The sequence below is a fragment of the Linepithema humile genome, chromosome 6 (genome assembly GCF_040581485.1).
Source record: "Linepithema humile isolate Giens D197 chromosome 6, Lhum_UNIL_v1.0, whole genome shotgun sequence".
In the NCBI taxonomy this organism is placed as follows: Eukaryota; Metazoa; Arthropoda; class Insecta; order Hymenoptera; family Formicidae; genus Linepithema; species Linepithema humile.
In genome coordinates, this window is record NC_090133.1 from 28,346,536 (window position 1) to 28,360,369 (window position 13,834).

At 43.2% G+C, this 13,834-nt stretch overlaps 1 protein-coding gene across 4 annotated transcripts in view; it reads left to right on the forward strand.

Annotated features, from left to right (window-relative positions):
• chb (chromosome bows) overlaps window positions 1-13,834 on the forward strand; it is a 48,582-nt gene that overhangs the window by 11,845 nt on the left and 22,903 nt on the right. For all 4 annotated transcript variants that reach the window (XM_012365179.2, XM_012365180.2, XM_012365181.2 and 1 more), the window contains exons 6-8: window positions 12,684-12,715; window positions 12,806-12,890; window positions 13,669-13,746. In XM_012365179.2, coding sequence (XP_012220602.2) covers window positions 12,684-12,715; window positions 12,806-12,890; window positions 13,669-13,746 — 195 coding nt within the window. The remainder of the gene's footprint in view (window positions 1-12,683; window positions 12,716-12,805; window positions 12,891-13,668; window positions 13,747-13,834) is intronic.

Sequence of the window (13,834 nt, forward strand, 5' to 3'; positions counted from 1 at the left end):
CGGTGTATTGTTTCAAGAGTTGTGCCGCGCCTGTAATCCACACTGCGGTTCTCCGAGGCTGCGCCCGGCTGCGAAAAGGGCGGCCTTGTAACGCCGCGACTGCTCGGGCTCGCCAGGTGTTCGAATTTCGATCGAATATTACGTGTCGCGCCGGCAACACTTGGCATCTTCTCGGTTGACGGAAAAATATCCGCGTCGATCGACGACGCGGGGCGAGAGAGTTCGTTCGGCGAGAATTACCACCGTCGTGCCGGCAATCCCGCTTGCACAATCGGTCGCGACACGAAATGTTGAGGCTGCTAAATACTTCCTCGTGTTACGCGACACTCAGCAAATATCATCCTCGTGTCTGTATGATCCTTATTTTCCTTTTCCGAGATTTATCGGGCATCCACGCGACATTCCTCGTGCCGGTGCTATTATTAATCGCTGTCGTTAATTATTACGCGATCCGTGGTAGTCGTCCGAAAGGCCAGATGGTTCCCATCGTTCGGTAGTGTTGTCTATCGTTCATTATAAATTATTCTTATCAATCAAAATAATTAAATCCCACGCTGTTATGACATAAATGTCAGTCGACGGAGAGGCTCGCTTAATGCTGAGAGCAATTAGGTGTTTTTAGAGATTTAACATTCTTTTATTCCACTAATCTTAAATATTAGAAATATGCAAAAGTTTCCGTCGCTCGTGTATAAATTATTCGCTCTAAAAACAGAGACTTCTTTTATTCGCTTTATTCATTTTTTGGTTGAGAAATGGCAAAAAGTGATAATTAATTGCCGGAAAATATTTTGTCTAAAATATTATCATTTATAAGATAAAGAGAATTATCTGAAAAATAATGGAAACTTTTGTACACCCTTAATATATTCACGCTACGACTTTTTTTCTCTCTCTCTTTCTCTCTCAATCATCGAAGACGCGCACAGCATCGAAGTTCGTTTTCTTCGCTACATCCCGTGCATACACATCGATCACGATTAGATCATACATGGGCTTGGCAGGAGAAGCCACGGCGCTTCGCTTGATTTCAGAGATATTAATAGAACTCAAAATACCCGTGAAGCGCTAATGACGATCTTCCGCGGAGCGCCGTTCATCCCCTTCATGGACATTCGAACTTCCGGTTGTCTTTCCGGAGAAGTTTCCGAGGGATCAATCTCAGGCGTTATTAGAGCAATTCGCGTTCTACGCGTTGATTACGAGTATCTGCGAGTGTTATATCTTTCGCAACGCTGCGCTCTGTATATTTTTTAAATTATAGAAATCCAGAGAATTAGCATCGTATATTTTATATGCGTGTCCCGCATAAATCAGAAACGTGTAATTTAATCAAAATTATTCCGTGCGGGGGAAGTTCGGCTTATCCTCGTTATTGGAATAATTCCGATTGGCAAGAATTAATCTTGGAGAAACTGTTATGTGTATTACACATACATAATATCGATACTTTTCTTATTCATTCATGCATAAACGCACGAGCGCTTGACACTCATGAATTCAATTTGCTGCTTTTTTTAAATTCGCGCATACTTCGCGCTGACGTAATCGCGCGTGGCACCCGTCCGTCCCGCTTTGACGGCTAAATCCGCGTTCTACGAATGAGAGAGAACCGCGCGACGAATTTTTTTCGCAGCGCACCGTAAAGGAATTTCTGTAGCGAGCAGGCCGATTAAAACCATCCTTGCGCGCGCGCGCGCGTTGCCAAGTTATGTGACTCGAAAAGGTTGTGCGAGCTCGACACAGGCGTGCAAAAATTTGCATGAGTCTCGTTTTCGCTCTCTCTTTCTCCGTGACCCCGTGCCCAGCGCGATTGTGTTAGAAGTTCACGTTAAGGCGCGATTTCTCCGGGACGCGCAATAATTCGCACAGCTTGAAACTGAAAACGCTTCATCTGGAAAATAAATTTCGCCGTGAAGTTTGCAGGATTGCAAATAAATATTGCTAACATTGAGGATTATAATTTGCACAAATTTGCTGATTACGATTCGTGACTTTTTAGCCGTTTTTTTTTTTCAAATCCAACGTATATTTACGATCCGGACGCAGAATCGATCTCCGATATAGAATCGTTTCTAGAATCGATCTTCAAATGCGATACGTTAACGATTCTGATTAGAAACTTTGATTAAATTCTATTTCAAGCTTATTATACTTTAGATTCCCGCGCGACTTCAATTATAGCGTTTCAATCCTCACGAGAATAATTCGCACCGTGCATTTATTACTTTTCATGCGCTCGAAGACTACCCTGTCGCACATCGTGAATTCACAACGCCACCCGCGCTCGATCTTAAACTCGCGCCTTATTAACCGGCCTTACCCCGAGGGCAGCATGATGCATGCACACGTGCGCAAGTGAAAGGTGTAGGGTGGTAAATACGCAGATTTATCTCGGCAGCGCGCGGTACCACGTCGATCAGATATGAAAACAGAATAGCGACCGGCTGCTGCCCTTTCGTAGCGCTCGCTCGTTCTTTGACCGCTAACCTTTGCGCTCTCGGTCAATAAAACCAACTATTCACGTCGCGAAAATATTATTCTTTAATCCATTAAAACACCGGTCTCGCATAACAATCGCGCGTAATAAAGAATGGAATTATTTGCATCTTGTGTCACAGATTTACGATTACAGATAATGATTTAATAATAACGTCAACATTAATTCGAATTAAATTAATCCAATTTTTGTATGACTGTACGTATTCCAAGTCGCATTGATAACATAAATTGTTTATTTATACTTTGTCGTATATCTCTTCTCGAGACATCGTTGAAAAGTATAATAAATATGAGGAGCACATTTGTCAACGTTAAGCATGCGGGCCGTCGGAAATCAAAACACTCGGAGAATAAACGGGCCCCCCTTATTCGTATAAAAAGGGACAAATTGCTCTATAATAATTGTTTGTTTATCGCTCGCGATGGCGTCGCGCATGATAAGCGTGTTTGTACGTGATTATGCGTATATACGCTGTTATGTAACGGATAGGCATTATCGCTTGTGCTTCTCAGTGCGCTAGGCAGAGGCCGTGTGGGCGATTCTTCTTAGCGACGTCTCTCTAACGGACAGTGTCTTTTACACGCGAAAAATCGACGTTCACGATTTCCCGATGATCTCACAACGCGTGATGCCATGCAGAAAATCTATCATCGATCATCTAGCCGCGCGTGTCTCTTTTATTTCTTTTTTTCACCCGGAACTGCGTCCCGTTTTGCCCGGGGGTTCTTATTTGCATCTCGATAAAGCATCTGCTAGTCTATACAGTCTTGCGCAAAAGTATGGAGTGCTGAATGAATCACAAGTGCAAATTGTTTCACGCTAATTTCTGAAAAAAATTTTTTTTTCAATAATTACATTTTTTAGAAGCCACTTCGACGTCGCGTCATAAAGGTTTATAGTGTATTTAACTTGCGAACGAGGTGATGACATTGTTATTACCGAGCTCGTATCTATCATGGATCGAGGACAGACTTAATTCGATCGTAATTTGCCCTTAGGCTCCCGTTACGAGCAAAAATCGGGAAAGTGAGCGAAGCGAAGACACCACACTTGAGCGCGAAGTGAGATGCTGAAACGTTGCTTCTTTTTGCGCGAATGATTAATCGACGAAGGTCTACCGCGAATTCTTCACTAAATCCGTCTTTATTTGTTGGTTCGCGGTAATTTCTCGTGTCGATCGCACGATGCGCGATCAATGCTGACCAATTTTCTTCGTATTTTTGAGAGATCCACACGCGTCATTATTTCCTCGCTGCGACGAAGGCCGCCACGGTCTCGGGGGAGACCACCTAGTTTATCCGCCAATTATACGCGTCTCATTCTTTTTGCGAAGCGCAAAAAGCGGAATTCAAGCGCCTGCTTATTTTCGCTCATAATAGTGTCCGTAATGAATCCTGTCTCGCGAGCTGGTCGTTCGATTGCTTGCCGTAAATCAGCCTTCGGTCACTTCAAAAGCCAATTCCGTGCGTCAAATCGGGTCCTCAATGGGATTCGGCGACTTCAATCGCCGTCCATTTGTCGTTAATTGCTTATTTCTCAATTTGGGATTTATAGGCGTCGCTTGTAATCGCGAGGAAGAGTATATCCGGAAAAATTGATCAAACACTTTTCCCGAGTAACAATCGTAAGTTTCATCTCTCTCACGTTCCGAAATCGCGCAAACTCCTCGTGGGCGCGCGTTAATTAGCAAAGGAATTACATTACCAACTCGCTTTCACCACCGGCGCGATTCCCGACACTTGGGAAAAACGCGCGGTGGCCGCCCGTCGGAAATCGTGCGTTTTCCTACTTTTCCTCTTCGTTCTTCCGCAACTCTCCGTTCCGTAACGCACGTCCGTGTTGAATTTCTAAAGAGGTGGAGGGCAATGCATCGGCGGCGCGTAAGAAAAGAAGACATAACTCCTACCCGGCCCACGCACGTCCGCGCATACGCCAATTATACTATCGAACGTAATTATCGATACCGCTTCCATGTACGAATGTAGGCACAATCGCGAGACAGAGAAAGAGGAAAGAAGATGCGAAGAAACTACACGCGATTTCGTCGGCCCAATTTGCGGACCTGTTCGCCGGTATTTAGGAAAATTTATCGCCAAGTGCCTCGCAGTGCTGCATCGTGGAAATCTGCATAGTCAGCGCGGATCGAGGCCGTTTATACGCACTTCCGCTATTTTATATCGCGCCAAGTGGTCGGACGATTCAGCGTCGCTTGACCCTAAACTGCACAATCGCGAGGCCCCGAGAGATTCTTCGAAAGTCTCGAAATATTACAGAGTTGGAAATTTCACAGTCTATTATTCTCCGGGAATTTAATTATTCTCTGAATATTAAAAAAAAAATATCTGTAATGCAATATCGAGTTTAAGTTTAAGGATGCAATTTAACTTGATAATTTTGTTTTCGGTTTAATTTTAAGTTGATCCTAGCCTTACCCTAAATTACTATAATTATGGAACCAGACAGATTCTTTCAAAGTCTCGAAAGATTGCAGAATTTTATATTGAAAAGTTCACAATCTTTTCCGTGAAAATTTTATAATCCATTCTCTGAGTTTATTAAATTGCCCGTGATAACAAGTTTAATACAAATTAAATGTAATTTAAGCTTAATAACTTTATATGAAGTAAGCATACAGGAAACTTTTGCGCGAGATGCGCGTATGAATTTTATATGAGGGAGATGCATCGCGCAAGGATGTAATTTTGCCGACTGCTATAGTCGAACATTGTAATCGCATTGTCGATCCATTTAATTCAGCCGCCACGAGCTGTATCTCGCACTTAATTATTCCTTAATGCATCGCGTCGTGCGTTAATTAAGGGTTACGCGATACTCCGTCGACTGTAATTTATCACTCGCTTCCCGCGGAAACGTGCCGTTCGCGGTTCGACGCCGAACGATCCTATCAAGCTCCTGGAATCGATCGCGATACATCAAAGCCCACTTGAAATTAACTCGGACTTATCAGATTCAGTCTTGATTTTCGAGACTTCGAATCCTGCATCTCTCCATATTTCTAGAAATACTTGCGAAATCTTGTTTTGATCGAAGCTACTTAGAAAAATTCGATGATGAATTCGTGTGAAAAGGACTCGCTAAAACTTCACGTGCATCTTGCGAAACATCCCGCGCACACCGGCAATGTTTTCGACCGAAAACACGCGAGTGGATTCAACGACAGATTTACGAGGGCGGCGTTTCGACACGGTGCGCGCACTCGGTCCTTTCTTTATTACAGAGACAGCATATAACCGATCCTTATTTCGCGATCCGCATTAATCTTCCTGTCCTCTCTTTCTTCGCGCTCGACCGCTCCCGTCGCGGCGCCGGACTTAAAACTGGCGCAAATTGAATCGGACCGCATCAATCATCCACCTGTTTCTTCCATCGCGGTCCGACTATTTGCCGATCCTTTCGAAATCGGCCGTACGCGCGGCGGTGCTCTTTCATATGCGGCACCGACGGGACATTAGACAGACATCGGAAAAAAAGTAACACATCGGAACGTTGCAAACTGAATACAACTTGTACATATTAAGCATGTATTACGCACATATTTATTTCGCTGCCTGCCGGCGCGTGTGTTTATTGCTCCATCGTTATTTCCATTTTTAATTTAGTCAAGTGAATTATAATTTGAAATGAATTAAAGAATTTTGCCGCGAACTGAAACTGCAGCCGCATTAAATTCATCTCCGTGTCGATCTTGGTCGCGCAGGAAACGGCAAGTGACATTTTCGGGTCTTCGGGCCGGCTGAATAAATCGATTAGTCAGTGCCCGATCTCGAGCGCTCGGCGTCTTTCATGCTCGCGACGGTGAAACTCGGCCGATCTCATCTGGGACCGTTAGTCCCCCCGATGGAAAGCTCTCCCGCGGATGCAGTTCGCACCTCTGCGCATGAATGCGAAGAGGCAGAAAGCTTAACAGGCACGCTTTTGAACGTTGAGCATCTCACGGGTGATTACGACACCATCGACTTTCAGCTCGCGCCGGCGAAATCGGCGTTAATTATCCCGCGCGCCAATTAGCTCATAATTATTGACACGACAATTCGGCTCTCGCATCTTTCTGTCGATTGAGCCTGGGTTTTCTTCGAACGGAAACCGCTCCGCGGGAAACATAATGAAGCAAATAATCAAATAATAACGCCTCGGAGTAGCATTCGGGATGTAATAAGTTTCGCGGCGCGGAGAAAAATAGTGAAACAAATCGGGAGTCTTAATTATGAGTTTAATGCGACGAAGATGGAATCAGTCTCGGCGCAACTCTCGTCTTTTCTGCCACATCTGATGCGGATCTGAGCATAATAATTTATCGGGAAAAAAAATTTAACTGCACTGTCGCAATTGCGGAAAATATTTGGATAACAATTTTTGCACGAAGGTTCAGTTTTGCGACTTTAGTACACAAAAGATCAAACCGCGCAGACACGAGTCGACTGCGATAGAGCCGTGTTTTTCTCGACTGTATCTTTGTCCTCGATGACACACTTCACAATAGCATCGCCGGCATTGATTTTCCGGAATCGGCGGCGGCTACCGCCGTGCATCAAGGCGGGCCCGTGCCTCCTCGTTCGTCCCTACGGCCTTTGGCCCCTTCCAAGCGCAGGGTACCGATGATAGGGGAAGGTCCGCGCCGGACCCCCTCCTGTAGGCTCCCCAGTTGCTTTAGTCGCGTTCCGCGCATAAGCGCTTACTCTCGGCAGCTCGGCGGAGAGTAAGCGAGTCGGCGTTTAGTAACGCGTGAGAGAGAGACGCGCGCGCGCGCGTCACGTTATTGTGCCGCGTTGGGGCTGCGATTGTTTCTTTCTCTCGCGTTTTCCTCGCTTCTATGTCACACACGAGAATCGAGGTCTCTTGTGACTTCGGTGGTTGGAAACGCGCGAAAGTGACCGCTCATCTCTTCTCGTGACAACGAGAACGCGACGATCGCGTAGCGCGTCTTTCCGTGGCCGTGATTACGAAAATTGCGCTTGGAGATTCCTACGTCGTTTCCTCCTCTCGACTGATCGCGACGCGTCCGACTTCCGTTCAATCATTCCGCGCAGCGAGGCCGCGGTGTTTACCTCGCGCCAGAACTTCCTACGATAAGTGCATGCGAAGTGCACTATCACGGTGCAGTGCAACGTCGTGTCGACGCTATCAGTACCCATCGCGCGGCAGTTTGACCGTCAGTTTGCTGGGGAAGTTTTCGCAGTGCCACACGCGGCGACGCCGGTGTGAAACAAACGACTATCGCTCGGTGTGTCGTGTAGTTGTGCTTGGCTTGCATAGGCTCGCTTATGCGAGTCTGATTGTTACGCGCCCGCGGCTACGTGCGGTGAGAAATAGCGATGTGGATGGAAACACAAGGATGCAATCGAGAATCATGATGTTTCTCGAAAAAGAATCGCACTACGCAGTTCCCTTTCGAAATACAACTCGGCGGAGTGCCTTCTACGACGCAATCAACGCAGCTTAAAATCGCATAAATACATTTCCTAAACATTTTCAAGAATTGTTAAATTTTAATCGAGTATCTAAATGTCGCTTTTATCTTGAGAGATGCACGACGATGGATCTTTATGGCGCAATTAAACACGGCTTTAAAATCGCGTCGATAAATTCCTGTCTCGGAACATTGTTAAATTTAGTTCAAGATCTAAATTGAGAATTTATATCTCTTTTATCTTTAAAAGCACACACGTGGAAGTACCTTTTATAAAACGCAATCAAATGCGGTTTGAAATTCTTAATCTAAATCGAAAATCTACATTTTTCACTTATCTCTAGAAATTAACAGCTTTCGTTAAAAGACTCCAGAAATAGAAATTGCGACTTCATCACGCATTTATTTTAAGTTTCTATAAAATATTCATTGGTGTCGTCTTCGAGTATTTATCCACCTGAATAAGCGATGTTGCGTGCCGTCCGCGTGTCGTCTCTATTTGTGTCACGTTTCGGGCTGCCTTTGAGAAAGATAAGGAGTTCACAATACACGCGTGTTTGGAGAATCGACAAAAGTGCGTTCATCGGCGAACGTGTACAGCCTGGTTGAAACGTCGACGGGAATTATTAATGCGCTTTCTCGGCCACGCGATGAACTAGATAATTTCGCCGCTGCTCGAATGTTCATTATACAAAGAGATGTGAATGCAGAAAACGCCGGCGTTTCTTCATTACATGACTGGTAGAACGGTGCTAATTATGTAATACAAGCGTCATTTCTCGTCCTCGCTTTTCTATTGTATAATATGACTTTAGATTTCTCGAATACGAGGAAAATATCGGACGAGTTTTAGAATGATGACGCGGCATGTTTATTTTCGTTAATTATTCCGTTCGCTTGAGTCATGAAAGTAAAATGCGTTCGCGGTTTTTTACAATCTTACGCGCTGTTAACTTTTAAGTTGCAACATTACGCAAAGCGAGGAAATAAGATTCCGCTCTCTTCTTGCAATCTTATTGCCTTAATTATTTTTTATTAAAATATGCAGCCGTCATTTACTGCGGCTTCGACGTCGCAACGGGATTGCACAAAGCACAAAGTGTCTCTTGCATTGTTTCGCGTAAATTACTTTATAACGCGGCGTGAAACGAAAATCGGGATCGACTGCCGCCTGTCACGCTTTATTCGGAATAAATAAAGCGGGATCCCGAAAAACAAGATCCGCGCGGCCGGCGCGCAATTAGCGCCGGTGCCGTGTGCGTGTTAATCAATCGCCGGCATCGTTTTAACGGAGTCGTCCGGCTTTTTTCTACTTGATTTAATGCACGGCTCGGCTGTCCCTTTTTGCATGCGATATCCGCACCGGTCTATTACTAGGCAATGTTAATCCACGTCGGCGATAAATGCTCGCGTCAACGCGCACGTGTGCGATAATGGGCTGCACGTAGTTAGAGGCCGCGATCGCGCACTCGTGACGCAACCGATTCCGGGAAGCACGATGGATTTTTTTTCGAAACCGCGCGATTCCTCCGGCATCGGCGGTAAGGCCCGAGGATGTAAATTAAATAATCGTCCTTTCTGCTTTTTTTCTTTTCTTCGAAAGATGTTTGTAATAATGGGCACACGGTCTCGAGATAAATTGAGCAAATATGTAGATAACTTGTCGGCAAGTTTAATCAGATTGAAGGTGTGTGTGTGATTCAACTGCAGATTCCCTCAGAAATCATTCTTCATCCAACAGCTATCATTTAAAAAAATATCTTTCAAACATATTTCCAAACGGTGTGGATTCCTTTATTTATTAAAATTTAATTGGATTTGTTTTATTTTGCATTTTTCGTGGAGTTTGTTTATTCGACAATTTTGTCAAATTACTATCGTAATTTGGAAATTGTTGTTTTGAATTTACATTCTTCTGTTTTGCAAGTATAAAGTCGTATCTTCCGTCCGACAACATTGTATATTTGCTCTTTAAGTTTATTAATTTGATTTAATGTGCGATATCTGTGGTGCAAACTCTTCGGCACGGCAGCTGGCAAGTTGTCGGAAAGCCTGAACGGCGGCGAAGATCTGAATGAATGCTACTAGAACGTCAGAAGAGAAGGCGCGCGAGACGATACTATCTGTAACGTGAGAAAATAGGGTTTCTCATTAACCGGTCTTGTTACGTGTAACGCGGCGCATGTGAATGCATGTTCATTGTTACCGGAGAACACTGAACCGGTATCGGAGATATTAATAAATAGGTCGCGCGATTGCCGGACGATAGTTAAGAAATCGCGTCTCAATTCCGGCTGATATTTATTATTAGCGACGCGTGTGTAACAACGGTCCATGTTATATTTGGATTATCGATTGTTGCTATTAATGCTTCAAGTGTGTAAACTCCTGCTCATTATTATTGGAGAACGTTGAACCAACACATTGTGGAGAAATCAATCGGTGGCTCGTATTTACGTAGCTGAATATTCACGTGGCAAACCGCATTGAAAGCAAATCGATACGTTTGATTTTCAGCGATAATTATCAATAATGTTCTCAATTTGTGTAAAAAGTGTAGATTTTATCAAATGCAAAAATTTTTAAAAAAGAATAATTCCAGTGGAGAAACTTAATGCTAACGTTATTTATATACCAAAATAAAATTATCGAGAGCGTATAATCGCGTTAACGATTTTTAAATATAGTGATAAAGGGATTGAAGTTTATTAGCATTTTAAATACATGTAAAGCTTGAATGGCAGGACGAAACTCTCAATATCGAAAGCCTCGCGGGAGAAAAAGAAGAAGGAATCTTTGGTGTACCGCTATAAACGCGCCGACGCTTGGGATATTACGAGGCCTCTTAATGCGGGAGCGCGCGCATACTTAATGCGTAAGTGCATGCGTACGACTGCAAAGAATGCCTGGATAATAAGATGCTTGCGAGAAAGGCAAGAGTAAACATTAGGAACTTTTACGCCAACAATTTTGAAATACAGACAGAAAGAGAGAGAAATAATTGCCGCTTATTCCCGTAGTTTGCTGCAAATTGCCAGTTTGCGCCATAATAATTCCCGTCGTTTTTCCCTTGATGGCTTATTAAACGGTTCCATTCGAAATTAAACACAACTTTTATCGATTGGATTCTTTTTCTGAAAAGTTATAAATTGTAACGTTTCAGAGAATAAATCAACCGGAACACGCGAGGCGATAAGTTTGCATCGTATGCCAAATTCAAGGAATAATTTTCGGCGAGCAACTTTAAACACTTGTTTCAGTGACAATTTATTAAATAAGTAACGTGATTGGAAAGCAACATCGTTGAGGAACTCTTGCTCGATTCCGCGAAGCAATCGCGAATGTGGTTTCGCGAAACGAAATCCGGTAGCGCTTGCCGATTAATCCCTCTCATTAAATCCGCGCGTCCGATTCGCACGGCTAGGCGACCTAATGAATCGTTCGCGCAGTGGCAAATTAATAAGGCACGATTCGCGAGGAGTCCAATTAGGATGTAGAAACTAATTTCGAGTCGAGGTAAGCGCGCGGGAAAAGACGAGCGAGGATCACTTTCACTGCGTGCGCGCACGCCGCTCGCACCGTGCGAGTTTCCCCGTCACATTTTACACTTTCGTGAGCTCTGACGCTAATTAGCGGCAGTTTCTTCATGAATCGTGCGAGTTTATAAACTTGAGCGTTTGTCTATTGATTATTGACCCACGGTGGCTTAGCTGCGTTGATTGCACGCGATAAATAAGCTCTTTATCTGCATCCTTAGAACAATACTATCGTGGCTTCTAGGAATCTAGTTTTGCGATCAATTTATCTTTATTGGCTGGCGTGCCGAAGGACATTTTATGAACTTTGAAACTTCCTGCAGAGAATCCGCAATTGAAACGAAATAATATTTTGTTTCGCATTTTTTTAATTTGCGTTATGTAATTTCCTTTCGAATGCTTAACGCGGATTCTATCTCTGCAAGTCGATGATTCAGTCGCTACAACAGTATTATTCTAGGGTCGCCGTTTCTCACGTCTGTTGGAAAAGAAAAAAAAAAAAAAAACAGATTCACAACAGCGCGATCGAGGATAGAGACGGACAAAGTTCGCTCGCACCTGGTTTTATTAAGATGACGATGACGCTGGCGAAATGTCAGTGTCGTTATAATTCTTCTGCGACCCGTGGAGGAATTTATCCTTGCCGCTCGCGCTAAAATATTATCATACACACATACACGCGATGAACGACGCCGACGTGCTAACGCCGAGCGGGCATTGCTGCTTGCGTCGGGGATTAAGGAAATATCCTAGTATTGATAAGAAATTGTGGGACGCAAGCAGCAGATGGATACTACAATGGGATAATATAGTCAAGCATCCGGGGGCAAGGGCGAGGGGGTGTCACTGCGACATTCACAAGCCACCTTGGCTATACCCGGAGTTAGGTACACAAATTAATTTGGCTGTAGAAAGGGGGAGGGGAGCTTGTCTTACATCATTATGATGTGAAATAGTTGTAACATTAAATCACGCTAGCGTAACATTATCTTTTATGTATGTATTGTAATTTTATGTTAAAAAAGTCTTTATTTTGCAATTATAATCTATTAATACCATATTGAATAGCTCGAAATAACAAATGGTTTGTAATTAATTTTGTTTTTCTTTTTAAATATTTGATTATTTTTGAGAAATGTAATTCAATTTCTAAAATTTGTAGTCGGCGAAAAATTCGCAAATTCTGACTGACGATTTTCCTTCTCTTCTGTTTCAGTCGGCAAAGATAACGACGAACCTGACAGAGCGGTAAGTGTAGAGTTCGGATATGCACAAACAACTTCATTGCTAGTTTATAAATAGAAGTGATGTTTCGAAAAGAAAAATCTATTATTGCAGATTAAATCGGCTCCCGTTAAGAGGTTGAACATGCCCCCAAAAAGAGGTCAATTTGGACCGGCTAAGACACCATCCTCTGCCTTAGGTATGTCCAAAGTACTGCCAAATTATTTTAAATGTCTTAATTATCATGCGATTTAAATCGACAATCTAATATTCTCAATATTTTTTCTTTTTTTTGAGAGAGAGAGAGCATGATATATATAAATATTTTGCAAGAGTAGAAACAAGTGAAGCAAGTTTCTCTAAAATTTATTTAATCAGTAGCAGTAATACGAATAAGATTGTAAACATTTGTTGAATTTTGTTCAATGTATATAAAATATTAGACTTGTATTTATGCTAGAATCAATATTTTACTTTCTTAATTTTACATCGAAACGATAATATAGTATATGTAGCAGTGTTAGCTTGTGTCGTGTAAATGCACTTTTTGTGCTCCGCCAGCAGTTGTTTCGTATATATTTTAATGAAATGTGTCTCTCGTCGTGTTTTATCTGAAATGTATATGCAAGTGTCGTGACTCGATGTTAACTAATGCCACCAAACGCACATGTCTCTCCGCAAACGAAGCGCACACATGGGAAATATATACAGGGTCACACCTAGCCTAATCGTATCACCCGTTAATAGCGGATTCCTTAGATTCATTTGAATGACCTCAGGAATTCGCTGTTAACGGGTGATACGGTTGGAATATACACCTGTATATATATATCGCTTAGTTTTAACCGCAGCGCGGCTTCACCTCTGCATTGTTAACAAATACACATGAATGAGAAACTCGCCAGCGAAAGGTCAGCGTCGACGGCGTTGACGTTTCGTTGACGAGGATGTACGCTAACTGTTCGCTTGCATGACAGCTCCCTCCAGTACTACCGCATCCACGGTCCCAAGGGCAGCGACCATCAAAAGAGCTCTGTCAGTAAGATCGGCATCAGGTATATCGAAATTCCATTATTGGCAATTACTTATTTTAAGATACATTTCGGCGTACAAATCGCGGACGAAATCGGAAAGAAAAACAAT